This window comes from Dermacentor variabilis, chromosome 1, assembly GCF_050947875.1.
Source record: "Dermacentor variabilis isolate Ectoservices chromosome 1, ASM5094787v1, whole genome shotgun sequence".
Classification (NCBI taxonomy): domain Eukaryota; kingdom Metazoa; phylum Arthropoda; class Arachnida; order Ixodida; family Ixodidae; genus Dermacentor; species Dermacentor variabilis.
The window spans coordinates 88,196,983-88,223,427 of record NC_134568.1 but is presented as its reverse complement, the minus strand read 5'-3'; the positions used below and the strand labels follow the sequence as shown (position 1 = coordinate 88,223,427).

At 45.7% G+C, this 26,445-nt stretch overlaps 1 protein-coding gene across 4 annotated transcripts in view; it reads left to right on the top strand.

Moving 5' to 3' along the window:
- Positions 1-26,445, top strand: part of poe (E3 ubiquitin-protein ligase-like protein poe) — a 549,114-nt gene that overhangs the window by 59,818 nt on the left and 462,851 nt on the right. For all 4 annotated transcript variants that reach the window (XM_075691124.1, XM_075691117.1, XM_075691109.1 and 1 more), the window contains exons 7-9: positions 14,141-14,408; positions 21,880-21,939; positions 22,243-22,439. In XM_075691124.1, coding sequence (XP_075547239.1) covers positions 14,141-14,408; positions 21,880-21,939; positions 22,243-22,439 — 525 coding nt within the window. The remainder of the gene's footprint in view (positions 1-14,140; positions 14,409-21,879; positions 21,940-22,242; positions 22,440-26,445) is intronic.

Sequence of the window (26,445 nt, the reverse complement as noted above, 5' to 3'; positions counted from 1 at the left end):
CTCCGGTGACTCGTGGCGATCAAAAGTGCCGCTCTGTGAAATGGCAACTTGAGCACGCGAGCAATAGCCTCACTGCTAGGCCGTACTGTTTCTCATAGCACTTTTTGAGCTCAATAGTAGCCATCCCACACTTACTGCACATTGTGGATGCGAAAAGCGTCTGCAAAACTTTCATGTCCACAATGACGTATACCATGCCGCGATCGTCGTCGTCACTCACCGTGCCGATGCCTAAAAGCTCGAACTTCCACGAAGACGCACACTTTTTTGTCAAGGAAGACTTCACGTTGTCTGCACGTTCTTCGCGCTCCGCACACTCAGCCTCCATGTAAAATGTGTCGATGCGATGCGCACGTGAGCTTGGTCCAGGTGCGCCCACCGGCGATGCCGAAGTTGACAGTCTCGAGGAGCTTGAAGCAGCTGCGTCGACTCGCAGTGCTGTGGCTTGCGGCAACACCGAAGTTCTCAAGGAGCTTGGAGAAGCGGCGTCGTTCTGTGGTGCGGTGGAGCGGTAGCTTGCGGTAAAACCAAACTTGACGATCTGGATGAGTTCGGTGCAGCAGCCCCGGGGGACCGCGGTACTGCAGCTTGCGACAACACCGAAGTGGCCGTTCCTGGTGAGCCCAACGCAGTGGGGTCCATAGGTGGTACTGTGGCTTGCAATGATACCATAGCTGCCATAGTTCTTTTCGGCGATGCAGTTATCTTGGTCCAAGCACGTCTTCTTTTGTGGACCACTTTCTGCATGCTTGATTTCAAACACGAGTCCTGCCCCATCAGAATAACGGCTGTTGCGTTTGACCGGCAGTGGCTGGCGATCTTCCAGGAAGCGACCAACGGAGAGGCGCCGCCAGGTCTGATGCGACGACTCGCTTTGAAAGGATGGGCAATGCACCGCTTCCCCAGCCGTTCAGCACCGGGATGTCTGCTGCGGCGACAGCCTGCTTTGTGAAGACAGGAATGAGCCACTTCAACCGGGGGACGGTGCCGAGATGTCTGGACGTAGTCGGCGGAGCAAGTATTGTTAGTGTGTATGCCGACACCGTCATGGTCTGATTGGAGCGGGAGAATTACTGGAAGAAGATAATTGGCAGTGCCGTCTCATGCAGCTTATAATGGGCAGGCGTGGCGGCCATTGTCTGTGGCGTCGACTCTGGGATAAAGAGGCACCATGTCTGCGAGAACACACTCACCTCAGTGTGATCAGTGCAACCTGTGTGGAAGTGATTGCGTAAACCCTCCTCCTCATAGCCGGGTCGGCTTCGATGACTTTGGACGCTGCGTTTGGTCAAATGGCCGTTTTCCCTCACCTAGGGATCTAAGGAGGACAGAGTGCATTTAAGGAGCCGTTCATGGCTCCTCAGTGTGCATTCATCTTTCAGTCGTGTTAGACTGATGAACTGTAACGTTCTCATGTAGATACTATAAATAAATCCCATATTCATTGTTCTCACTGAGAAGCAGTCCTTCCCTTCAACAACATCCTCAGCGTGGAAGAGTTGGACGACGACATGGGCCAGCTACCTTCTATTTCATGCCCGACCCCAACCACCACCAACTGACTGGCAGCGGTGAGACGGACTTTGCAACGTGGTGCTGTGTCTGTGGTGAGTGCTTGGTTCTTGCTTTGACTCTCTAGGCTTCATCTTGTGGTTGTTCTGTTTAGAACAGTATGGAAGCTAGATTGTTGATTGTTAGCTGAGTTGTGTTTTCCTAGGTAGGTTTAGTGAGCAGAACCAAGGCAGTAAAGCTGCAATCATGGAGTTAAGGACACTGCTTAGAGACAAATTGTTGATTGTTGGTGAGGAACTGGGCCTAGAGGTACACAAGGAAATGCTAAAATTGGAATTATTGAAGCTGATTTCTGAAAAGGCCATTGAGTAGGACATTGCAAATGGGCTAGAACTTCTTAGGAAAAGCGAGGAACAGGACAGAGAGAGAGAAGAATGGGACAGAGAGACAGAAGAACGGGACAGAGAGGAACGCGAGTTGAGAAAAATGCAACTTGAGCTTGAAAGAAAACGTTTGGAGTTGTCTCAAGGAAGTGTAGGGGCTCTGGGACGATCAAGTGAGGCAGAATCATACCGCATCGACAGGCTGTTAAAGCCATTTGAGGTAGGGAATGACATAGGCTTGTTCCTAGGAAATTTTGAAAGGACTTGCGAGAAGATGAACTTCGGCCCGAGTACATGGCCACAGCAGTTGTCTATGTTGCTGTGTGAGGCTGCGGAAGTAATCGCCAGACTCAGTGCGCAGGATGCATATGATTATGTGAAATTTAAGGCTAGCTAGTCTTTTGAAAAAGTTCTGCCTTTCAGCCGAAGCTTTTCGGCAGAGGTTTAGAAGCACAGGCAAGAAGGATAGCAAGGGGTATCCGGAGTTTGCATATAGTTTAAAGGCCAACCTAGTCAAGCGCGGAAGCGTACGAGAGCAGAGACATGATTATTTAATGCATGTGTCTAGAGCAGTTTTACAGAAGCATCCCACAATCTGTGAAGTTGTGGGTGCAAGACAGAGGAAATGTAAACACTGTGGAAAGGGCGGCTGAATTAGCCGAAGAGTACGCAACGCATAGAAAGCTGAATGCTGAGGACGGAAATTGGGACGGTCGAACTAGACTGCGAAAACCATTTCCATTGAAAAAGGGTTCGCAGACTAGACGACCGGAGCCTGTCGATGTGGAAGGAAAGCCCTCAGAAAAGAGTGAGGAGAAATCAAACGGGGAAACTGTAAAAAGAGCAGAAATAAAAATTTGAATCTTTTAGACAGATCCGCGGCTATAAGTGCCACAAACTCGGACATATCGCTGTAAACTGTGGGAAGCCTACTGTAGTTTTCTCCTACGTGGATGAAAAAGACGAGGATATGGAACTTTTAACCCTATATCTTCACGACCTGCAAGTTAATGGCAAACCATGCCGGGTGCTGCGAGATAGTGCCGCCACTATGGACATTGTCCATCCGTCTTACGTGACGGTAGATGACTTCAAAGGAGAAGTAGCATGGATCAAAGAGGTTGTAGAAGAACACAGCGTGTATCTGCCCGTGGCCAAAGTCAAAATCAGTGTTCTGTTCGGGGAGCTCGTGACCGAGGCTACAGTTTACAAATTTTTGTCACTGCAGTACCCTTACATTTTTTCCAACCGGTCGGATCAGTTACTGCGTGACAAAGGGCTTAAACTGGGAGAGGGCGTAGTATAGGCGTTGACACAAGGCCAAGCTCGTAAAATCACGTCGCTTTCAGCTGAAAATGCAAAAGCTGATCCAGTGGAAGTAGCAAAAGAGGTAACTTCAGTAACCGAATCCGAGCTAGACTCGACGGACGAAAAAACGGTTAAGGAAAGCCTGCCAGCTGACCAGCTCAATGAGAGTGTATCACTAGAGTGCCAAAGTTCACCCCTGCAGGAAGAGCCAGCTGACGCACTTGCAAGCGAGACAGGGTCGTTTCTATCACCGGCCTCAAAGAACTTTGATCAGTTCTTACGTGTGAACAGAGAATCACTGGTAGCTGAGAAGAAGAATGATGACAGCTTGGCTAAATTGCATCACACAGCTAAAGAAGGCATTGCTAGGTGCAACGTGACAACAGAGAGGAGGATTGTTGTATCGGCACTACAGAAACCGAAAGGGCAGGGTTTTAGATCAGTTAACCTTACCTACTAAGTACAGGGAAGACCTTTGGGAGTCTCTGTCATGGAAATGGGTGGACTGGCCACCTAGGCATAAACAAATCAAAGGAAAGATTGCCTATGGAATACTACTTTCCTGGCTGTTTCAAAGACGTAGAAAACTTTGTAAGATCATGCGACGCCTGCCAGCACTCGGGTAAACCAGGAGAAACATGGAAAGCTCCACTAAAAGTAGTGCCCTTAATATCAGAATCTTTCAGACGAGTTGTGGTAGACACGGTAGGGCCTCTACCAAAGACAGTCGGGTTACAGGTACTTGTTTACCATGCTGTGTCCGGCTACAAAGTTTCCCGAAGCAATCCTTCTGAAAGAGCTCAGCTCCACTGAAGTAGTAGATGTGTTTTTGACAGTATTCGCATGAGTTAGGTTTCCAGCCAAAATTAAGGGTCAGTATTCACCAGCGCACTGACTTCCACATTCTTGCAAAAGTGCGGGGTAAAGTTGATGCACAGTTCGGTCTATCATCCTCAGTCAAATAGTGTAGAGAGGTGGCATTCAGTGCTTAAGCAAGTTTTGCGGGCGCTCTGTTACGAGCACCAGGAGGACTGAGAGAATTGTCTTCCGGCCACTTTATTTGCTTTGCGAATGATTCCTTGTGAGGCTACAGGGTTCTCGCCAGCAGAACTAGTGTATGGGAGGACACTCTGTTCTCCACTGAGAATGTTGAGAGAGATGTGGGAGGAAAGAGGAGAGAATCCAACAGTGGTAGAATACGTGCTAAATCTGCTGGAACGGCTAAGTGCAACACGAGAACTAGTCGAAAAGAACATGGGAGTAGCTCAAAAGAACGCCAAGTTCTATTAAGACAAGAATGCGAGGCTTCGTGCGTTTAATGCCGGAGACCAGGTAATGATCCTCAAACCTTCAAGAAAGAAGCTTGAAGTTCACTGGGACGGGCCCGTTAAAGTGTTGCACAAACTTCCAGATACTAACTATGCTCTGAAAATGCCCGGTCGCTGGAAGGAGGCCAGGATATACCACTGCAATTTGATGAAGGCATACGAAGAGTGGAGCGGAGTCGTTAACTGGTACCATCAAAGAGCAGGATAACACTAGTACCAAGTTTAATGAGTATAAGGCGACCTCCAACTATGAAATCAGCCTAGAAGTAGTAAAACATTCGGTAAGCTCGCACGCTCTTAGACCCGAGAGCAGCTAGATGAGCTAAGAGGGATGTTAGGGCAATATCTCGAAAGGTTCAGCGATCGGCCAGGTAGAACCAAACTAATGACGCATGAAATAGACCTGACATCAACCGAACCCGTAAGATCAAGGCTTTACAGGGTGTCTCCACGACAGGGAAATTATGGAGGCAGAGATACAGCGCATGCTAGAGTTGGGAGTTATTGAGCCCTCTGAGAGTGACTACACATCGCCGCTAATATTTGTATAAACCCCTAATAAAGACCCTCGTCCGTGTGTTGACTACAGGAAGTTAAATGCCATCACTAGGGATCAGCTGTACCCGACACCCAACATTGAGGAACGAATCGAAAGAGTTAGCGCTGCTAAATACATTTCAACTATAGACCTCGTCAGCTTCGGGCTGAAAAACGCACCGTTTAGCTTCTCTAAGTTAATGGATATTGTCCTAAAAGACTTGCAGGAGTTCGCCTTGCCATATCTTGATGATGTAGCAATTTTTTCGTACAGCTGGGAACAGCACGTATCGCACCTCAAGCAGGTGTTCTCATGGTTGAGGGAAGCCGGCTTAACGATAAAGGAAAAATTGTAGGTTTGGCTGCTTGCAGGTTACTTATCTGGGCCATGTTGTCGGTCAGGGCACGAGATGGCCAGTCGAGCTGAGAACAGCTGCGATTGGAGAATTTTCATAGCCACACACGAAAACAGGCATTCATTCATTTTTGGGACTTGTGGGGTACTGTCAACGCTACATTCCGAATTACTTGCAAATGGCAAGTCCTTTAACGGACGCCCTCCGAAAGGGAGCCCCGAATAGCGTGCACTGGGATAAGGACAAAGAGAATTCTTTCCAAAGTTTGAAAACGCTACTGGTTTCTCGTCCTGTGCTTTGCACGCCAGACTACACAAAGGAATTCGTAGTTCAGTGCGACACAAGCGACAGGGGTATGGCCGTGGTACTTAGTCATGTCAGCGACGATAATGAAGAGCATCCTATCCTCTGTGACAGCCGTAAACTAACTGTAAGAGAGGAAGCCTACAGCGCTTCAGAGAAGGAATGTGCTTGTTTGGTTTGGGCAGCCCAGAAGTTGTTGTGTTACTTGTACGGAGCGAGGTTCTTCTTCGAGACCGACCACTGTCCTCTGACGTGGCTCAATCAAATGTGACACAAAAATGGCCACTTGCTCTGATGGAACCTCACCCTCAGAGAGTACTTCTCCATCAGATAGAAGGGAAAGTTGCATAGCAATGCAGATGGTTTGAGCAGGCTCATTTAAATTTTGCATTTAGGGATCCCGCATAAATTTTGAGCTTGTTATTCTTAATTTTGTTAAGCCAAGAAGATCCCCTCTCAATTAGCAGGGCTCCATCCATGATCACTCAATTTGTCAGCACAAAATTTCTTCAAAAATTGGCGTAGCGAAATGCAGCAGTTGTTGTTTCTGCACGTATGTTTTCTTTGAAGCCTAGCAGGTCTGAAGTGAGATCCAAGGTACGTCATCTCTGCACAGAGCCGTGTTGTGGGGTTCGTTTTGCGGTTGCCTGTCCTTGTTGGATGTTTTGAGGCGGTGTCATCATTTCTCAGCTGATCGCTGCCAGCCAAGGCATCCCCCCCCCCCCCCCCCCCCTTGCCACCAGCCATTCTCTTCCTACCCAGTGGATATCAGCACTGGCCAGGCGAAATTTTACGGGCCATGGAGGAGCTGTTACGTTTGACCAGCAGGGGCTGGAGATCTTCCGGGAAGCGACCAACGGAGAGGCGCCACCAGGTCTGCTGTGATGACTCGCTTTGAAAGGACGGACAATGCGCCGCTTCTCCAGCCATTCAGCGCCAGGATGTCTGCTGCGGCGACAGCCTGCTTTGTGAAGACAAGAATGAGCTGCGTCAACCGGAGGATGATGCCGAGATGTCTGGGCGTAGTTGGCGGAGCAAGTATTGTTAGTGTGTACACCGACACCGTCATGGTCTGATTGGAGTGGGGAAATTCCTGGAAGAAGATATTTGGGAGTGCCGTCTCACGCAGCTTAGAATGGGCAGGTTAGAATGGGCAGACGTGGCGGCCATTGTCTGCGGCATCGACTCTGGGAAAAAGAGGCGCTTGCTCGAGTCAAGCACCATTTCTGCGTGAACTTACTCACCTCAGTGTGATCAGTGCAACCTGTGGGGAAGTGAGTGCGTAAACCCTTCCCCTCAAAGGCGGGTCGGCTACAATGACTTTGGACGCTGTGTTTGGTCAAACGACCGTTTTCCCTCACCTAGGAATCTGGGGAGGACAGAGTGTATTTAAGGAGCCGTTCGCGGCTCCTCGGTGTGCATTTCTCTTTCAGTCATGTTAGACTGATGAACTGTAACGTTCTCGTGTAGATACTATAAATAAATCCCATATTCCTCGTTCTCGCTGAGAAGCAGTCTTTCCCTTCAACAACGTCCTCAGCGTAGATGAGTTGGACGACAGCATAGGCTAGCTACCTTCTATTCCATGCCCGACCCCAACCATCACATGGCACAAAAACACACACACACGTACGCACAGCACGGCAGCCTGGCTAATAAACGTAGTAACGAAAGTGCGAGTAAACGGGAGCAAATTAACGATGTAAATATTTTCATGAATGATGTGAAAAGAGACTGTGGGGAGCAAAACACTGCACAACAAAGAGTAGCCTCGGGCGCAAAGGCACCACGCCATCAGCACGCAGCCGCGCCGGCTCGAGAAGGAGAGGAGGCGTTGTATCGTGCGCGTCTGAGCAAGACGACACACACAGTGGTGGGGCATCAAAAAAACTGCCTGTCTCTTTCCATACCATACATGGAACAACAATGTATGGGAGGAACTAATGTATGGGAGATGTAGCTCGTCTGATTCCGTGGTAGCCAAGTACGACGCATCTCCTTTCCTTTAACGAAAAAAAGGAAGGACCTTATATAAAGACCAGAAGGCAAGAAAGAATAGCTAGGAAACTTGACGGAAATTCGCTTCGTATTGCAGCCATTGAGGCTTGTTGCGCTGACGGGTCGACCTGCAGAGCTCTGCTTCCGATGCCTCCACTTTAGGGAAGACCTGTATATTGGCTTGTGGATGGCCAGTGGACCCGGGTACACTTTGGCCTTGTTCTGGAGGCTCCTGTCTTTCATTTTGTAAGCTACTATTTTCAGCGTTGCTGTTGTCGTCATCTTCGCCTATCCTGCGGTATTTTTCCCGCGTTGAAGCAGGTGTTGTCTGTTCCGCCTTAGAAGCCTTCCATCCTCTGTCTCCACGATGTGGGATCGGGGAGCCACTTCTTGAAGCACTCTTGCCTTACGTGACCAGTTGTCGTCCAGTATGCGTACCGTGTCTCCTTGCTGCAACGGGTGCAGCGTTTTGCCCACGGCCTGCTGTTGATGCTTGAGTATTGGGCATCCCAGCTTATTCTGGAACATTGGTGCGTAGGCGCCGTCCCTGTAACAGTTGGGCAGGTGAATGGCCATCCTCTAGTACAGACACACGATAAGACAAGAGTCCTAACCAAAAATCGTCGAAAGATTAAGTGGTCTTTTTCATAATGCGCTTAACTATCTGTACTCCCTTTTCAGCAAGTCCATTTGATCTCGGTAATCACGGGCTTGATGTAATGTGCTCAAAATCATATCGCCTTGCGAAGTCGGCAAACTTTTTGGATGCAAATTGAGGCCCATTATCTGTAAATATTTGCACAGGGATCCCGTAGCGCGCGAATATCACGGATGTTTTTTGTACCACCTCATGGGCAGTCATTGTAGACAACTTTTCTACTTCAGGAAAATTGGAGTGCGCATCGAACACTACTAGGTGCCCTTCCCCGGCAAAATGGAATATGTCGATGCCTACTCTGCACCATGGCATTACTAGGTGTCGGGCGCAAAATAAGGGGCTCGGACTGCTGCTTGTACGCATATTTTTAGCATGCGTTACACGAACGAATCATTGATTCAATGCTACTGCCTAGTCCAGGCCAAAAAATAAGTGCGCGCTCTTGCCTTGCACTTATTCATACCCAGATGACCTGCGTGTACCTTTGTTAGCATTTCGCTCCTCATGGACTTGGGTATGACAATTTTGCATCCTTTCAGCAGTGTCCTGTCTATGACAGATAGCTCAGCCATAAACTGACGTAATTCCCCTTGAACCGTTGTTCCACGCGACAGTTGATGCATTACAGTACTCAGATAGGGATCCGATAGTGTCTTGTCCTGAAGGCGACGTTTTGTCGATGGGGTTACCATGCACGAGACGACACGAACTGCATGAACCTCGATGTCCTCCATTGCTTCTGGGTTTGGTGAAAGGGCAGGTGCACGGGAGAGCATGTCAGCCAGGAGCAGGTCCTTTCCAGGAACGAACTGCAAGTCATAATTGTATTTTAGAAGGCGAACAAAGAAACGCTGTAGCCGGGGTGGCATTTCTCCAATGTATTTTTTTTCGATGGCCAACAACGGTCAGTGGTCCGTCTCTGTGAGGATCTTGCAGCCATAAGTAAACTGGTGAAATTTTTCGCAGGCGAACACTATGCCAAGCGTTTCTTTCTCGATTTGTGAATATCGCGTTTCGCTATCAGTTAGCGTTCGCGAGGCATACATCACGGCGCCAGTCATTCTGGTGCTTTTGCAATAGCGACGCGCCAATGCCAATGGCTGACACGTCTGCCGAGATCTTTGTTTCTTTAGTTTCATCAAAAAAAGCCAGGAGCGGCGGCAATGTTAATGCCTCGCAGACGTCTTGCCACTCGCGCCCATGGGCTGTAGTCCACTCAAAAGCCGTGTCTTCCTTGACGAGGCTTCGCAGCAACGCCGTTTTATCGCTTAAGCTGGGTACATACTTTCGGAAATAGTTGACGACACCCATCATTGTTCTCGCGGCATTTTTGTCTTCCGGCGCGGGCATGGCTCGGACGCCTTCAATCAACTCGGGGCTTATGCGCATGCTGCCTTCATTGATTATGTCACCTAGAAATGTTATCTCCTTCATACCAAACACACATTTTTCAGCATTAAACGTGAGTCCTGCTTTTTCTGCCTTTTCTAGCGCGGCACGCAAACGTTGGTCATGCTGAGTTTTGTCAGCACCCCAAATGAGGACGTCGTCGACGTAAACGCATACTCCTGGGATACTTTCAAAGATCTCAGTCAGTGTCTTTTGAAAGACCTCACTGGCAGACGAAATGCCGTACGGTAGCCTTAGGAACCGATAGTGCCCGAAGCGAGTGGCGAACGTGCACATGCGCGATGTAGCTTCATCAAGAGGTATCTGATGAAAATCAGAGTTGGCATCCAGTCGAGAAAAAAATCGAGCACCTGAAAGTTCACTTTCTATATCTCCGCGGGTAGGCATCGGGTGGTGCTCGTGTAATGTTTTTCTTTACTTCTCTAGGGTCCATGCATACTCGGAGAGTGCCGTTCTTTTTTCTTACCACAACCAGAGGACTTACCCATTCGGTGGGTTCTTCTACTTTGACGATGATGGACGCCTTCTCCATGCGTGCTAGCTCGTCACGCAATGGTTGCTTCAGTGCCAAAGGTACTTTCCGAGCAGGTTGTACAACTGGAACCGCGTCTGGTCGCAGAACCATCTTGTACATTCTTTGTATGCAGCCCGTTCCATGAAAAAGATGTGCAAATTCAATTTCTGGCCCTGCTTTTCCACTTCGCCTGACTGAGTCAATGTTTGCTGGGACAATGCCAAACTCGATGCACGTGCTCAAGCCAATGATCGCTTGGCGTCCTTTCTTGATGGTAAAGAAGGCAGTATCTTTCGTGGTACCGTTCCTCTCTAGTGCTTTAGTGGCGACACCAATATGCTTGATCTTGGAGTCGTTGTAGGCAGTTAGTACTGCTGCGCTCTTGCGCAACGTGTTCACTTTCGAGATGTGCTGAAAAATACTAAGCGGAATCAAGTTCTCTTGGGAACCCGTATCGACTTTCAGTTCTATCTCGTGACCAGAGACCCTTCCACGCACTGTCCAGTCTTTTCCTGGTTTTGTGTTTACGCCACAGATGGCTGACGTCAAGGACATCAAAGCTGTCTTCACAATCTTCCTGAATGCCGTGAACTTGCGCTATTTCATCACGATGAAAAGTGATTCTTCTTTTTACATGCATAGCAAGTTTTTCCATAGGCTGGACATTGCCGTGGCGCGTGCACTCGACCACAGTGCTTGCACCGGCCTTTCTGTTCTTTGCTGCGTTCATATCGGCGAGAGGAGTCTACTTGCATGTGCTCGTTGGCCCATACAGCATTTTGTTGTGCCGCCGCTTCAGCTGCTTTGCATATGTTGTCGGCTTTTTGTAGAGTCAAGGTTTTGTCCCGCAACATTTTCTCTCGGACAGTCTTGTTATTAGTCCCGAATACAATCTGGTCCCTAATCAGAGACTCTTCAAGGGTCCCAAAATTACAAAGTTTGGCTTGCATCCTCAGGTCACGTAGAAACCGCTCGAATTGCTCTCCCTCATCTTGACTCGCATACGGAACAAATGGCGTTCGTAAACCTCGTTCCCTTGCTCAATAACGTATGCATCAAACTTCCGCACTAGTGTCTCGTAGTCATCCTTGAGCTCACCTTCGGCGAATGTGAAGTTGTTTAGACCTCAAGCGCTTCGTCACCCGCGGCGCTCAGGAGGATGGCCGCCTTGACCACTTCTGTCTTGGGATGGTCTGTCGAGGTAGCCGTCAGGAATAGGTCCAGTCTTTGCTTGAAGAGTTCCCAGTTCCTTATGACATTGCCGGTCAACTGTAGTGGGCAGGGTAGTTTTAAGGCGTCCATGGCTTGCTTCCTGCTGCGCGGCTGCGGGCACTTATGACACCATGTATCGTGCGCGTCTGAGCAAGATGACACACACATTGGTTGGGCATCAAAAAAACTGCCTGTCTCTTTATTATGTTTGCTTTTATATCTTCGTGTGAGAGGGTGCTGCATGCGCAGAAGTGGTTAGGGGAAAGAAGGATGCACTGCTATCAGCTCGTCTGCTTCAGTGGTAGCCAAGTATGATACAGGCGCGTGCCAGGGCCAATCTGAGGGCTGTGCCTCAGAGAAGCGTGCGCTTCGCCTAATCAGCGTCGCTCTTTCCGAATTTCACCCCTCGAAAACGTCACCAATGCCGTCACTCACAGAATGCCTTCGTCTTGTTGAAAGGCGCCAAAATGAAGTACGGGAAACCACTTCTTTAACGAGACCAAAATGGCGGCGATCGCCTTGCATCGTCTGGAGCTTTGGCGGCTTGAAATTAGGGCAAATTTTCGAGCTGGGCCTTCAATTCCGGCCCACTGACGCTTCCAAATTGCCGTTTCTTTAATACTTCGAGAAGGAATTGAGCAATAATTCTTTGTGGGGTAATACTTTGGACAATGAAGACTTCAATATTGAGATTTTTGAAAATTTGAATTTTTTTGCATTTTTTTCGATTTCAAACCCGCGTCGCCCCTTAACACAGAGTGTAACATTCTTTGAAAATGGATACACAATTTCTATATTGGAATGCGAGAGGTCTTCTCCACAATCTTGACATTAAAGAGCTCTTACACAAGCTAATCCTAAGGTGCTGTGCGTTCGGAAACCCATGTAAAAGCTACACAAATAATATTTCTCCGGCTATATGTTATTTTTCTCAAAGACCGTGACGTGGCTAACACATCATCTGGCAGTGTAGCCATAGTTGTCGACAAGACTGTTGCTTGCCTACATTTGCCCCCTTTGCACACCCCTCAAGGCAGCTGCAGTGCGAGCAGTTCCGTTTAATAAATTGGTTGCTGTCTGCTCCATCTACATACCTCCAAACTAGTAGGTGTCTGCCGCTCTTCAATGAACGTCTTTGACACCAACGTGGGTAACTAGGTATGTATCACCACTCTTCAATGATGAAAAAGATCCCAAATTTCGCCAATGGTGAGTAGAATTGAACCCACGTCACGGGTTCCTCAAGGACAGCAACCTGACACATTAGCAGGCTGCGCCACAAATGCACTGGGCATGTGCCACTTTCAGTAAACGCCTTTCATGCCAATGTTTTGGCGAGCTGTGCCATGAATGCACTGGGTATGTGCCACTCTTCAATAAACCTCTCGCCCACTTGGGTCATTCAGTATGTTCCACTGAGTGCAGCAAGCAAGGAAACAAACCTCGGCGTTCACAGGCACCTGCGCGCCATACTTCTCGTCTTGGAGGCTGTGCACGAACTTCTCGGCAGTGCCACTAGATGGCGCGGTGTTTCAGAAAAGTGCAAGAGGACCTTGGTTGCTGCATGACTCGCTTCTCAGCGTTCACATGCACCGGTGCGCAGTGCATTTCGGAGGCCATGAGCAAGCTTCGTGGTAATGGTTCAAGATAGTACCGAGTGTTCGTGGGGAAGTGTGAAAGAGGAATCTTGCTGCAGTACACGTCTCAGATGTAATTTCGACGGTAGCAATATACTGTGTAAATATTGCTACATGCATATTGCGCGTTTCTTTTAGACAATGCGCGCAGTTGTCCTGACAAAGAAGACAAACTGCACCTGAGGCTCGAGCTGTCGGCTGAAATGGCCAGTGCTGCAGTTGTTTTTGTAAATATACTTTGTAAATCATTTTTAGTGTTCAATCCATTGTTCGCGTAACATTTTGGTGGCAGTACTGGGTATCAATCTCAGTACCTTTTGCCAGTATATTGACTCATTGTGAAATGCATTAACCATCGACAACCATCGTGAGATGCATTCCGCCAGTTTTTTTATTTTTCAATTGCCCGATAACTCAGAATATTTTGAGGCCTCTTCCATGCAAGAAAAATCCATCGGTAACTGTGCTTATTTGCATAAATGATCTTCATTATAATGAAAGTTCAGTGTAATGAAGCAAGTTGCTGATTTTACTGACTTTGTTATATCAAGGTTTAACTACTTTCTGGAAGGCATACGGGCACCAGTGATTACACTGGAACCTTTGACGAGTAAAATAGCCGCCGTGCTTGATTTGCAGATCAGATTTCGACAATCGACGAGTGTGCTCACCGCTATCATAGTGCTGAGCGTCACTTGTTTGGTTGGGCACAGGTTCGCCAAATAAACAGTTAGTTTCATGACTTGTATTGTGCCACTGTGGTTCTTCACACTCACTACGTGACAATATTGTGTCTGAAGAGGGCCCAGGCCTTAGTTATATTGAGAAGCAGATTGTGATAGTTCAGAAAGAGAATGCTTGCAGCGTAATGGGCTTTGTGTGAAGCAGTTATTTAGGCATCCTATTTGATGAACTACTAGCACCTGTAAAAGTTGAACCAGTGTGGTGTTAGTAAGATACTATGTTTTATGCCATTATTTTCAGGAAATCATTGTTTGCAGACATAGCTCTAGTGTGCAAGTGCCTGGGTCTTCCCGTGTTGGAGCCACTGGGTGAAGTGCGGCTGCAGCGGCTCGTGCGGCTTGCCCTGGGATGTGGACACATGGCCGTGGCCGTGACACAGGCTGTGTGTGTATTGGGCGTGTCCTCATCTGGAGGGAGCAGCCAGCCTGCATCCGGCACTACCAAGGGAGTCCCCTGCTGGGATGATGAAGGGCACCTGGCACTTGCTGCCCGTGTTGTTGAGGCTTGTGTTAGTGAACCTTGCCTTTTTTCTGTATGTTGTAGTGGGCATAAAATATTAGTTGCAAAAACGTGTGGGTCATCACAGAAGTATTTGGGGCATGGATGCTACGTAAAAGCAGATCCTTCTTGCAGCCTAAGCATGTGACTGATATTGAGGGCTGAGCTTCAGGCACTTGAGGGGAGACGCTCCTTGAAAAAACATTGTTAATATATGTACTAGAGCTTTGAAAATTCACCCAATTATAGAGTTCTTCAAGCATATTTCAAATATTTCATTAGCTTTTGTGTAGCTGCTATAGTAGCTTGAGTTATGTCCTACACATTGGCAAAATATAGTGATATTGCAGCAACTTTATTGTGTAATAAATTTTCGCAAAAAGCATTGTGCTGTAGCTTATATAACTTTTCATAGACTGCAAAGTGCTGATATCGATCCAAACAGCGCATACAATTACTACAACAATGAAAAAAGAATTTGGACACTTGAACTAATTTTTTGCACAATCCCATGAAAATAACTTTGGGCACTTCGTCTAACACTGACAAAATTTTTCATACGTACACTTGGAGGTACAGTCTAAACCCCCGATAACAAAATCCTGCAACAACAAAATTCTCACGACAACGAAATATTTTCGTATGCCTGGCGAACACCCATAAGATTCAATTTATTTTGTGCCTTTCAACAATGAAATATCGTTCTACAATCCTGCATCAATTAAATTTGCTGGAACATAACCCTGCATATTAGCTACTTGTGCAAGGCTAGCAGGTTCCAAAATGTGCTCAAATGCGATTGCCTTGCACTAAAATTGCGTAACACACCAGCACATTACACTAGTGTGGCACTGCCATTTCTGTTTACAAAAACAACCAAACGCCAGAAGTGATCGCATGCATTGAAACATGTCATGGCCGCCATCTTGTTTGTTGATTGCCTGTTTGAAGTGGCACGCATGTAGCTACCGACATGTGATGGCAGTTTTTGCACACCTAATGCAGTGCGTAATGTGTGCCTCAGTGAGAAAAAGGCAGCAAAAACAAAGAAATTCACGTGCCACTGACGTGGAATTGTTTACGGTGCTTGAGATGGCGGTCGCAGTATGGAGTGCCACGCATCGGGCCATGATTGACCGATTGTCCGGGAATGCGCATCCCTTTCTTCAAGAACAGTGGTTTTGGTGCCACCCGGCAGGCATTGCATGCGGATTTGACACCGGATGTAGATTTGTGCAAAGGGGCCGTAATCACGATCGATTGCCTTCGGGTACTATGGTGTTGGGCTGCTGAGCACGAGGTCGCGGGATCGAATCCCGGCCACGGCGGCCGCATTTCGATGGGGGCGAAATGCGAAAACACCCGTGTGCTTAGATTTAGGTGCACCTTAAAGAACCCCAGGTGGTCAAAATTTCCGGAATCCTCCACTACGGCGTGCCTCATAATCAGAAAGTGGTTTTGGCACGTAAAACCCCAAATATTATTATTATTGCCTTCGGGTATATGAGATATGATCACTTTCGCCCTCTGCACCGATGTGCAGGCACTGGACATGTCGATGCCTATGGAGTGCACTGGAGAAATGCTGCTGCATGCATGGAGCGCTGTTGCTCTGTGTTCGGTGCTGAGTTATGCGAAATCTTGCAAAACTGATAGTATCTCCGAAAGCAACTTACCGAGAATACTGCTCCACCAGAATGCTGCAATTGCTGATCGGCGCATGCAGCACACTTTGTGCTGTCGGCAGTGCAGTTCTATATCATCGAGCAAAGCTTGCCAAAGTAGGCTAACGGAATTATGACAGTAAAGTTTCATTCTGCGACACATCACCTATCTCTGCTTTCCAATTTCGCAACAACAAAATTCTCACGAAAGCGAGTTTTTTTGCATTCCCTGCTGATTTCGTTATTGCGAGCTTCAACTGTGTGTGCGGTGCTGATATTTACTGCTGGGAGACATTGCAATTTCAAGTAGTTTCGAAAGTACAAGGTTATATTTCAGGGAATTGAAAAAAAAAATTGTTGTCATATTCTAATTTTTTTGCCTAATTCTAGTAATTGTACATACTGTTTGGCTGGGTATCCTCACTTTGCGATCCACAAAGAACTAAACAAGCTACAGCACGAGGATTAGTGAAAATTTAGTACATAAAAAAGGCCCCCCAAAAATGACTATAATTTGCCATTGTGTATCGCGTCTCAAAAACTACAGCAGCTACACAATAACTATGAAATGCCATATTTTCCAGTGTATAAGTAGCATTTTATTTTTCAGAATTTTTCATAGGGGTGTCTTGTAGAGCGAAGCAACTTATATAAGCCCCCACCCCCACCCCGGAAAAAACTGTCAAAATCGGATTGGATGCTGTGGTTATGCGAAGCGTGCTGGGTTGACCTGCATTGGCAATTGCGATTTTCTGCGTGGTATGGAGGTATCGGGTTCTTCTCATGATCGGGTTGCCGAGACGGACGGAGCAGCAACGTAAGTTTCGGCAGGCCAACCGCGAGTTGATGGACTCTAAAGTCGTCGCATCTGCAGATGCTTTCAAGATACGGTGCGCACTGCTGTGCAAACTACACGGTTGCTACCAGAGTACAAGCCACCCCCCCTCCCTCCCGCGCTGCCTTCCCGCTTTCCTTCCTTTTGTGCTATTCGCTCACCGTCGCATGCTTTCACTCACACATGCAGCATATGGCATGCGGGGAGGATGTTATTGCCCTTGGACTTTATATGTAACATTGCGGCGACCACGACAGCAGAAATGTGCCTGGAGTGTCCATGTCATTGCTATCGAAATTCTGTAGGAATGGCACTGATACGCTTGCTCGTGACCCACGTTCACGGTGTGAAACGCCACTGTATTTTTTTTAATCACTTACTGAATAACCAGTTCCGTCTTATACACCGGTGCCACTTATACACCAGTGCCACTTATACATCAATGTGACTTATACAAAGGTGTGACTTATAGACCGGAAAATATTGTATTTGAAATCGTTATAGAAAACTGTCTGAATTTTGAAACCTCTAGTATAAATAATAAAAGAAAAGTTGTCTTGAGGAGCGTCTCACTCAAGTGCAACTTGTGTTACGTGCACCTCACCTCCATGATTACAGCATTTTTTAGCTCCTGTGCTATGGAAACATGCTTCAAACAATGAAAGTAAAGAAATAAACACAGTGGGAATGAGACACGCTAACTTATTGAAGGAAAGCAAGCCACTCTGTGCTTGGCCACTGCTGACTCCTGTTTATCAACCACTCCATCCTTTCTGCTTAAAAGCCTATGAAAGGGAGCAAATGCTATCTCACTTTCCTCCACGGCTTTTTAATGACAGAGATTTGCAAGTGTGACATAGAGTAGCAAGGACCCGACAGCGCTTCTGCTTCTGGTGACTCTGTTTCTTTTCAAGGAATCTCTGCATGGCACTATTCATTCAGAAACAGTGAGCAAGCAAAATTACCCACACTTTTCTATCTTATTTTCTATCCAAGCTGCTTCTATAACTTCTATCGGATTATACTAGCTTGATACTTTAACCCCTCTAGCCTCTCTCTGATGCTTTGGCCAGAAGGTACATTTAATATTTAGGTAAAACACGTTGGCAGGCTAGTTGGTTTGAATCCATGATGTAGTGTGTAAGCATGACTGAATGAGGATGTAGAAACATACACAGAGACAGCGCTACTTTCAACTATAGATTTTATTTTTGCACGCATCGATAAATATATGCCGTATGGGCGGAAACAAACGAAATGGCAAAAAAGAACATTCAGTGGTGCATGTTAAACTGTACACATGTCCAAAGCATGGTCAAAACATACACTGCAATAGTTGCAACAGTAAACTGAGGAATCTTATCTCTTTTTCAGATAGCGACGCTGATGGCGTTTCCTTTCCACCTTTCCTCTAATTTTGCAATTTCATAGGCCTCGACAATCTCCCTTGTCGTCCTGCTATGAGCCCTATTCAAACATGGGCTTTCATGGACAACCTCGGCAAAGAATGCCCAGGTGACCCAAGTTACTCTAGTGACGTTATACTTATGCTCTTTTAGTCTCTCATTGATGCATCTGCCAGTTTGACCAACATACATTCTTCTGCACGAAAGTGGAATGGCATATCCAACGCTTTGTGTGCAGGTTACAATTGTTTGTGATGTTGAGTAGAACGTGCATTCATTTTGCTAGTCTCTGAATTAACGTGGTTGCGTAGTTTCTGTAGACGCTTAGGGGCAGAGAAAACCGTGTCTACCCCTGACTTTGCCGCTATTCTTCTGAGATTATATGAAATAGAATGAATGTATGGTACCACAGCAACTTTTCTTTCCTCTAGCAGGGATACTGCTTCCCTTTGATGCGTTTTTATACTTCCTGCTCAAGCCCGCTGCAACCGAGGTGAGCATATGCATCGGGTAACCAGAATCTGCCAGGTGTTTGGCCTGATCTCTGAAACTGGTTTCCACTTTGTGGTCACATGACTTCATCACAGAATTATTAAAACACGATGTTACTATTGCGCGTTTTACGAGTTTCAAAAGAGTGAAACGAAATGATAGGACTGGCTTATTGCCTCTCGGCTGATAACTCCAGCACACCTTTTGGGGCGAAAAGTACAATCCCAAGTCTAAAAATCTTATGAAATGGCCTACAGGGACTTCATGCATCAATGACAAAGGAGACAACACTTCAGTGAACGAGATTACTGTTTTTGAAACCATGGTGTCAAAATTATCTGATTCGTTATTCAAAATAACTAAAAATAGTCAACAAATCTGAACACTTTCACGACATCGGTGTTATTTTTCAAGTGTTCATCAAGAACCTGGTCACTTAAGCAGGGAGCAATACATGACCCAATGCATATGCCATCTTTTTGTTTGACAACATGGCACTCCCTAGCCGCCTAAGTCAATTTAACATAAAAACTAAGTTCTAAAAGTCTGTCAAAAGTCAAACCGCAAGCGTTTTGCGGGAGAGAATAGTACAGGTCTGTTAAGTCAATATAAAAAGCAACAAGGTTCCTGTCTTGCCAGTCATTAAAGAATTCCACCACTTGTTCAGACCTAGTTACCAAAAATGGGTCGTCGATTGACTTGGGATTGTATTTTTCACCACAAATGGTCTGCTGGAGTTATCAGCCAAGAGGCAATAAACCAGTCCTAAGATTTCATTCTGCTCATTCAAAACTCGTAAAACACGCAATAGTAACAATGTTTCAATAATTCTCTGATGAAGTCGTGACCACAAAGTGGAAGCCAGTTTCAGAGATCAGGCCAAGTGCCTGGCAGATTCTGGTTACCCAATGCATATGCTCACCTCAGTTGCAGCGGGCTTGAGCCGGAAATATAAAAACGCATGAAAGGGAAGCAGTATCCCTGCTAGAGGAAAGAAAAGTTGCCATGGTACCATATATTCATTGTATTTCATATAATTTCAGAAGAATAGCAGCAAAGTCAGGGGCGTACACGGTTTTCTCTAACCCGCCGTGGTTGCTCAGTGGCTGTGGTGTTGGGCTGCTGAGCACGAGGTCGTGGGATCGAATCCCGGCCACGGCGGCCGCATTTCGATGGGGGCGAAATGCGAAAACACCCGTGTACTTAGATTTAGGTGCACGTTAAAGAACCCCTGGTGTTCGAAATTTCCGGAGTCCTCCACTACGACGTGCCTCATAATCAGAAAGTGGTTTTGGCACGTAAAACCCCATAATTACATTACGGTTTTCTCTGCCCCTGAGCGTCTACGGAAGCAGTGCAAACAGGTTAATTCAGAGAATAACAAAAGGAACGAATGTTGTACTCAACATCGCAGACAATTTGTAACCTGCACTCGTAACGTTGTCTATGCCATTCCACTTTTGTGTGGAAGAACGTATGTTGGTCAAACTGGCAGATGCATCAGTGAGAGACTAAAAGAGCATAACGTCACTAGAGTAACTTGGGTCATCTGGGCATTCTTTACCGAGATTGTCCCTGCAAGCCCATGTTTGAAAGTACTTCTATTTTGTATAGGGCTCATAGCAGGAAAACAAGGGAGATTGTGGAGGCCTATGAAATTGCAAAATTAGAGGAAAGGTGTGTGAGCAAGCCATCAGTGTCGCTATCTGAAAAAGAGATACAATTCCTCGGTTTATTGTTGCAACTATTGCTGTGTATGTTTTGACCATGCCTTGGACATGTGTACGGTTCATCAATATGCACCACTGAATGTTCTTGTTAGCCGTCTCGTTTGTTTCCACTCGTACGGTATATATTTATTGATGCATGTTAAAATAAAATCTGTAGTTGAAAGTAGTGCTGTATCTGCATATGTTTCTTTCTATGTCCTCGTTCAGTCGCACTTACACGCTATATCATGGATAATATTTAGTGTGTAGTATTTCAGAAACATTTACCTGGCTTTCTTTCTCTACTATTCAATGCTGTTCACTTTCAATTTTACTAAAATAGGAGTTTGTTTTTCAAAGTAATGTAATTCTTTAGGTTATGCCTAAATTTGTCTACCCCAAATTTAGGCATGTGAGAATCTTAAATGAGTTTGAAGCAAATTTGAAGTGAATAGTGATTCGAGAGAAACATTTTCAAATGAAATATCAAATAGCTGTTGTGCAAACTTGTATGCATAGGAAGTGCTCCATGTTAAAATTTATTGTTTTGTCTAAGGACGAAGTAGGTTTTAACCGATGCACACTTCTTCGCGTGCTTCACCAACTGCTCTTTGCATGTTTTCTCCCGATGCTTGTGTGTGCCTGGCTTGTGCAACTTTGGTCACTTATTGCTAATTTCAGTCACTTGTTGCAACATGCAAGAGGAAATTTACGTGACCTCGGAGTTCAAACGCAATGTAGGATGTGGTAACATTACAGAATGGCGATGTATCAAATGCGAACATAACACATGAGAGTCAATGGAATCTAGGTCGGGATTGCAAGAACGCTATCTAGCAGCTGGGAAAACGCTATAGCAAGGACCATATCGATGGGGTTTCACTATATTTGACTTCTCGGTGCTCATTCTATGGCTGGAGACTGCATGTGCACGTGTACAAGGAGTGCATCCTAGGCTAATACTAGGCGTTATTACAGTGCCCCATATGCAATGAAATGAAACTTATGAACGGGGCAAATGGAGACTCTGTCTTCTCAAAGATATGCACCAACCGGCCTAAGTTACCGCACTGTTGACGCACAGTATCCCCTTTCCACTTGTAATATGCTTTCATTGCACGATAGATATGCTTCGCCGCATAGCAAAACTGTATTTCGGCGAAGCCGAATATAGTGAATCTAATTATGTAATGCATATTTGGGAACGCTATGAGAAATTTAATGTGAAAATTTTTTCCAAAACGAATATCAAATGGCACAATTTTTGAAACTACTATTCAGAAATATGAATACCCACACGACACTGCTCAAATTGTATGCCTAAGAAATATAATTTTTTTTTGTGCATAAAGGGATTATTTTGATTTCTTTTCAGCTTGATATCTACAATATTATTGCATCTACCATGAGGTCGTCAACAAGAGCTGGCGGTCATGTAAGTGAGCCTTTTCATGTGACATGGACATAAAGCTAAATAACAGTTGATATGCACTGATAGTAAAAAATGTGGAAGACATGGCATACTGAGAAAAGGGTATGCGTGCTGTGTGTGTAGATATTAAATCGTTAAATGTATAAAGTATAAAGTATGTTGTAAGTATAAGGGAAAAAATTGTGTTATTTTTTAGTGAACCTTCGACAGCATGGTCACTGCTTTCTGTTTGGCATTTAGTACAATGGCTTCGCAGTGCAATGCACCTTTAATTGATTGTATTTTGCCACTCACTGGTGTGCTCAGGTGCTGCAGAACTTGCACGTGTTGACATCATGGCTGCTGCTCAGAGGCCTGCAAGTGATTTTGAGCTTGAACACATTCCTCGATCGAGGTATTTGCAAGGAAGGTGCAGGAGCCAAAAGTAGCCGAGGACCTTTGGACCAGACGCCTACCAGGACCAGGGACCAGTCAAGTGGCCTCAAACAGAATCTTCTGCGCATGTGAGTGGAGTATTGAACACTGCCATATACATAGCGACTTATTTTGTAATACAGTTAAACCTCAGTGTAACGAAGTCGGTAAAATCAATTTGCTTCGGTATATCAAAATTTCATTCAATTGAAATTCGACCTTTTTGCAAATAAGTACAGTTGCCGATCAATTTTTCTTACATGAAAAGGGGCCGCAGAATTTTCCGACTTATCGGGCAGTTGAAAAAAGCAAATCTAAATGAGAAAACAATTAATTTTGATAAATTTGGGAGTCGGCAACGAATGATATGGTTTCATGCTACGTACGTCAACAATATTTTTTCGGCAGTACCGATTAAACGAAGCCAGCCACACTTTCACGTGCACTCTGGCCCCGTGGCTGATAGCATCACCCACACTGGGACGGCGCTATTGGGAAAAGCACCGGCGGTGGGGAGCAAATGCTTTGTCTGCCTCTCGCTCCAACGGGTCACCAAAACTCGAGATCATGCAACCTCCAATACTAGTCGAGCGGTAAGGTAGCTTACATGTTGCCTTGCCGTCTTGGCATGCCCACTCGTTGAACACGCAGCAGATTACCTGTAAAGTAAGGTGCGTGGCTGCGTATATGCTCAGCTGCGCTTATAGCCATGTGCAGCCACGGCCGAGAGGCGCGCCAACGTATTCCCCCCGCCCCCTTGAGCACATTTCCCAACCACTGGCATGCGTCAGGACGCTTCGGCACATGCTAACAAGCGAATGCGTCGCTTCGTGTTAGTAGGAGGAAAAGGGCACGCAACCACTGGACATAAGCACTGATGCGTGCCGACGCATCAGTGCTTTTGTCATCAGTGCTTATGTATCAGTGACTGAGGCGCACTGTTGCTGGACTATTTTGTCTTCATCCGTCAAAATCCGCCCTAAAACAGCATGCTCTAAACTGAGCTTGAAACAATAGGTCAGGGATCTGTATACTCTTTTAGATATGAAAAACAGGTTTGATTAATAAATGAATGAATGAATTAATTAATGTATACCTGCAGCAAGTTTCTTTTTACCTTTGAAGTAACAATAGTGCACAAAATATCGACATCAGCGCTTGCGCTCGCGTCATCGTCTGTCTACAAGATTGCTTTGCAAACACCTGCACGACCATGCCATACCATATCAGAAGCTGTCGTACTATTTCCTTTTTGGTGGCTCATTGCACAGCCAACTACGTAAAGTTCAGGCATGCAAAGTATCATTGAAAAATAGTCACGTTGTAGTGACGGCGAAGAATATGATGCAGAGTCAAAAACTGGGAGTTACAAATTTAACTCTTTATTGGGCGAACTTTTGCCCAGCAAAACAAGTACTGTATTTACTTGCATAATGATCGCACCCCTGAATTTTGTCTTCAAAATTCGATTTTTTTTTCCTTTCCCGTGTAATGATCGCACCCCGAACTTGCCCCAGTAATATGTCGTGTGCCAAGTCTAGCCAATGATGATCGCACTTATTCTGTACATTCTGCACATTATTCAAGATTGCAGCACAGTTCCAATAATGTTTCAAGATGTGTGCAACACATTTTAAATATTGTTACATTCATCACGTTGATGCACTATGCTGCTGTGGACAGTTGTGTAGAGAGCATCTGAAAGGGTTAAGCACTGCAGAAGAAATACCACCAGCATCAAAAGAAAAGGAAAGTCTGAGGTGCTTCATACATAGTTTAGAAGAAGATGTTGTTGGGCGAATTGGTACATATTAGCAAACATTGTTTAACTGCGCGAACAGACGGACCACAGAGACAGCATGGGACAAGGACGGGTGCAAGAGTGGCAGTGTGGCATTGCAGCAGTGGCTTATAGCATGGGACAAGGTCTGCACCCATCCTTGTTCCATGCTGTCTCTGTGGTCCGTCTGTTCGCACAGTTAAACAATGCGTGCTTCATACACTTGAAAACAAGGTCTTCATTGACTGATAGCGTACACAGCGTGCCAGGATTACTTGAAGCATCTTTTACACCATATACAGAACTTAAATGTCCTGTAAAGGCATCAGTAGTGTTCGAGATATCTCCATTTTTGTCAAGAAGACATACCGTATTTACTTGCATAATGATCGCTCTCGCATAATGGTAGCACCCCTGCATTTACCCCTGCATTTTGTCGTCAAAATTCGATTTTTTTTCTTTCCTGTGTAATGATCGCATCCCAAACTTGTAGCAGCGATATGTCGTGTGCCAAGTCTAGCTAATGATGATCGCGCTTACCATCTGTCGAATGCTGTCGAATGCTACGCGAACGACTCTTCAAGACATACCAAGCGGTCTGCACGCACCAAACATTAAGCAGATGCCCCATTTTATTCCTTTCATCACTTTCTACACTTCCATGAAAAAAAGAAAAGCTACAACCAAACTTGCCTTGGCTTTATTATTTATAGGTTTTATAATGGTTGTGGCCAACAGCAACAACAAAAAGGCGCCTTTCGATTCTTCTCATCTACACTCGTGCGCACACAACAAATCGTGAGCGGCAACGATAGTAGCCATGTATACACTGATATGTTAGAAGTGTACCCTATTCATACGCCGACGCTTGTAACACAGCTAAGATATTCGCCCACCCTTAGCGGAAACGTGCCGTATTAGGATAGTAGTGAAGACAAATGCCGCAGTTTCCGCAGCGTGCCCGCCATGTGTTTTTATGTCACTGGCAGCTAAGCACACCCATCTCTGTTTCTGTACCCTCAAAGTAATCATGGCTGCGTTATTGCCGCACACTTGCCGATAGTAACAATATTATTCATTACTGATACGGAAGAAACTGTTTCAATGCGCATAACGTACTTGTGAGAAGAAAAAAAATAGTGTTCAGCGCGTTTTGCTTGCTACGCCGTCTGCCATTTTTGTTTTGGTGTCCAGCAGCAAATGTGGGAGAAAAAAAGAATGTTTTTCGTTCCGCAAAAAATTTAACCCACGTAATGGTCACATCCCTGAATTTGGGGCAATTTTTTTTTGCAAAAGAGTGCTATCATTATGCGAGTAGATATGGTACATCTTTGGCACTCTCTTTAGAAGAGTGAGAGCACACAAAGCTGCAAAAATATTTTGAATTACGTGTCACGCTGGCTTCGACACATTCAATGTAGTCGTAGTGATAATAATAATAATAATAATGATAATAATACAGTCGAACCCGGATATATCGAACCCGCATATTTCGAATTGTTGGCTATATTGAACACACAGATTACTCCCTTGAAAATACCGTATTTACTCGCATAATGATCGCACTCGCGTAATGATCGCACCCCCGAATTTTGTCGTCAAAATTCTATTCTTTTAATTTCCCATGTAATGATCGCACCCCGAACTTGCCGCAGCAATATGTTGTGTGCCAAGTCTAGCTAATAATGATCGCGCTTACCATCTGTGGAATGCTACGCGAACGACTCTTCAAGACAAACCAAGCAGTCTGCACGCCCAACATTCTTAAGTAGATGCCTCATTTCATTACTTTCATCACTTTCCGCACTTCCATGACTAAAAAAAAAGCTGCAACCAAACTTGCCTTTATTATGTGTAGGCTTTATAATGGTTGGGGTCAACAACAAAAAAGGCGCTTTTCGATTCTTCTCGTCTGCACTCGTGGGCACGCAACAAATCGCGAGCGGCAACGATAGTAGCCACCAACGATAGTAGCCACGTTTACACTGATACTTTAAAAGTGTGCCCTATTCATACGCCGACGCTTGTAGCACAGCTAAGATATTCACCCACCCTTAGCGAAAACATGCTGTATTAGGATAGTAGTAAAGACAGATGCCGCAGTTTCCGCAGCGTGCCGACCATGTGTTTTTATGTCACTGGCAGCTAAGTGTGCCCATCTGTTTCTGTCCCCTCAAAGAGGACATGGCTACATTATTGCCGCAAGCTTGCCGATATTAATGATATTATTCATTACTGATACGGAAGAAACTGTTTCAATGCACGTAATGTACTCACGAGAAGAAGAAAAAATCGCGTTCGGTGCGTTTGGCTTG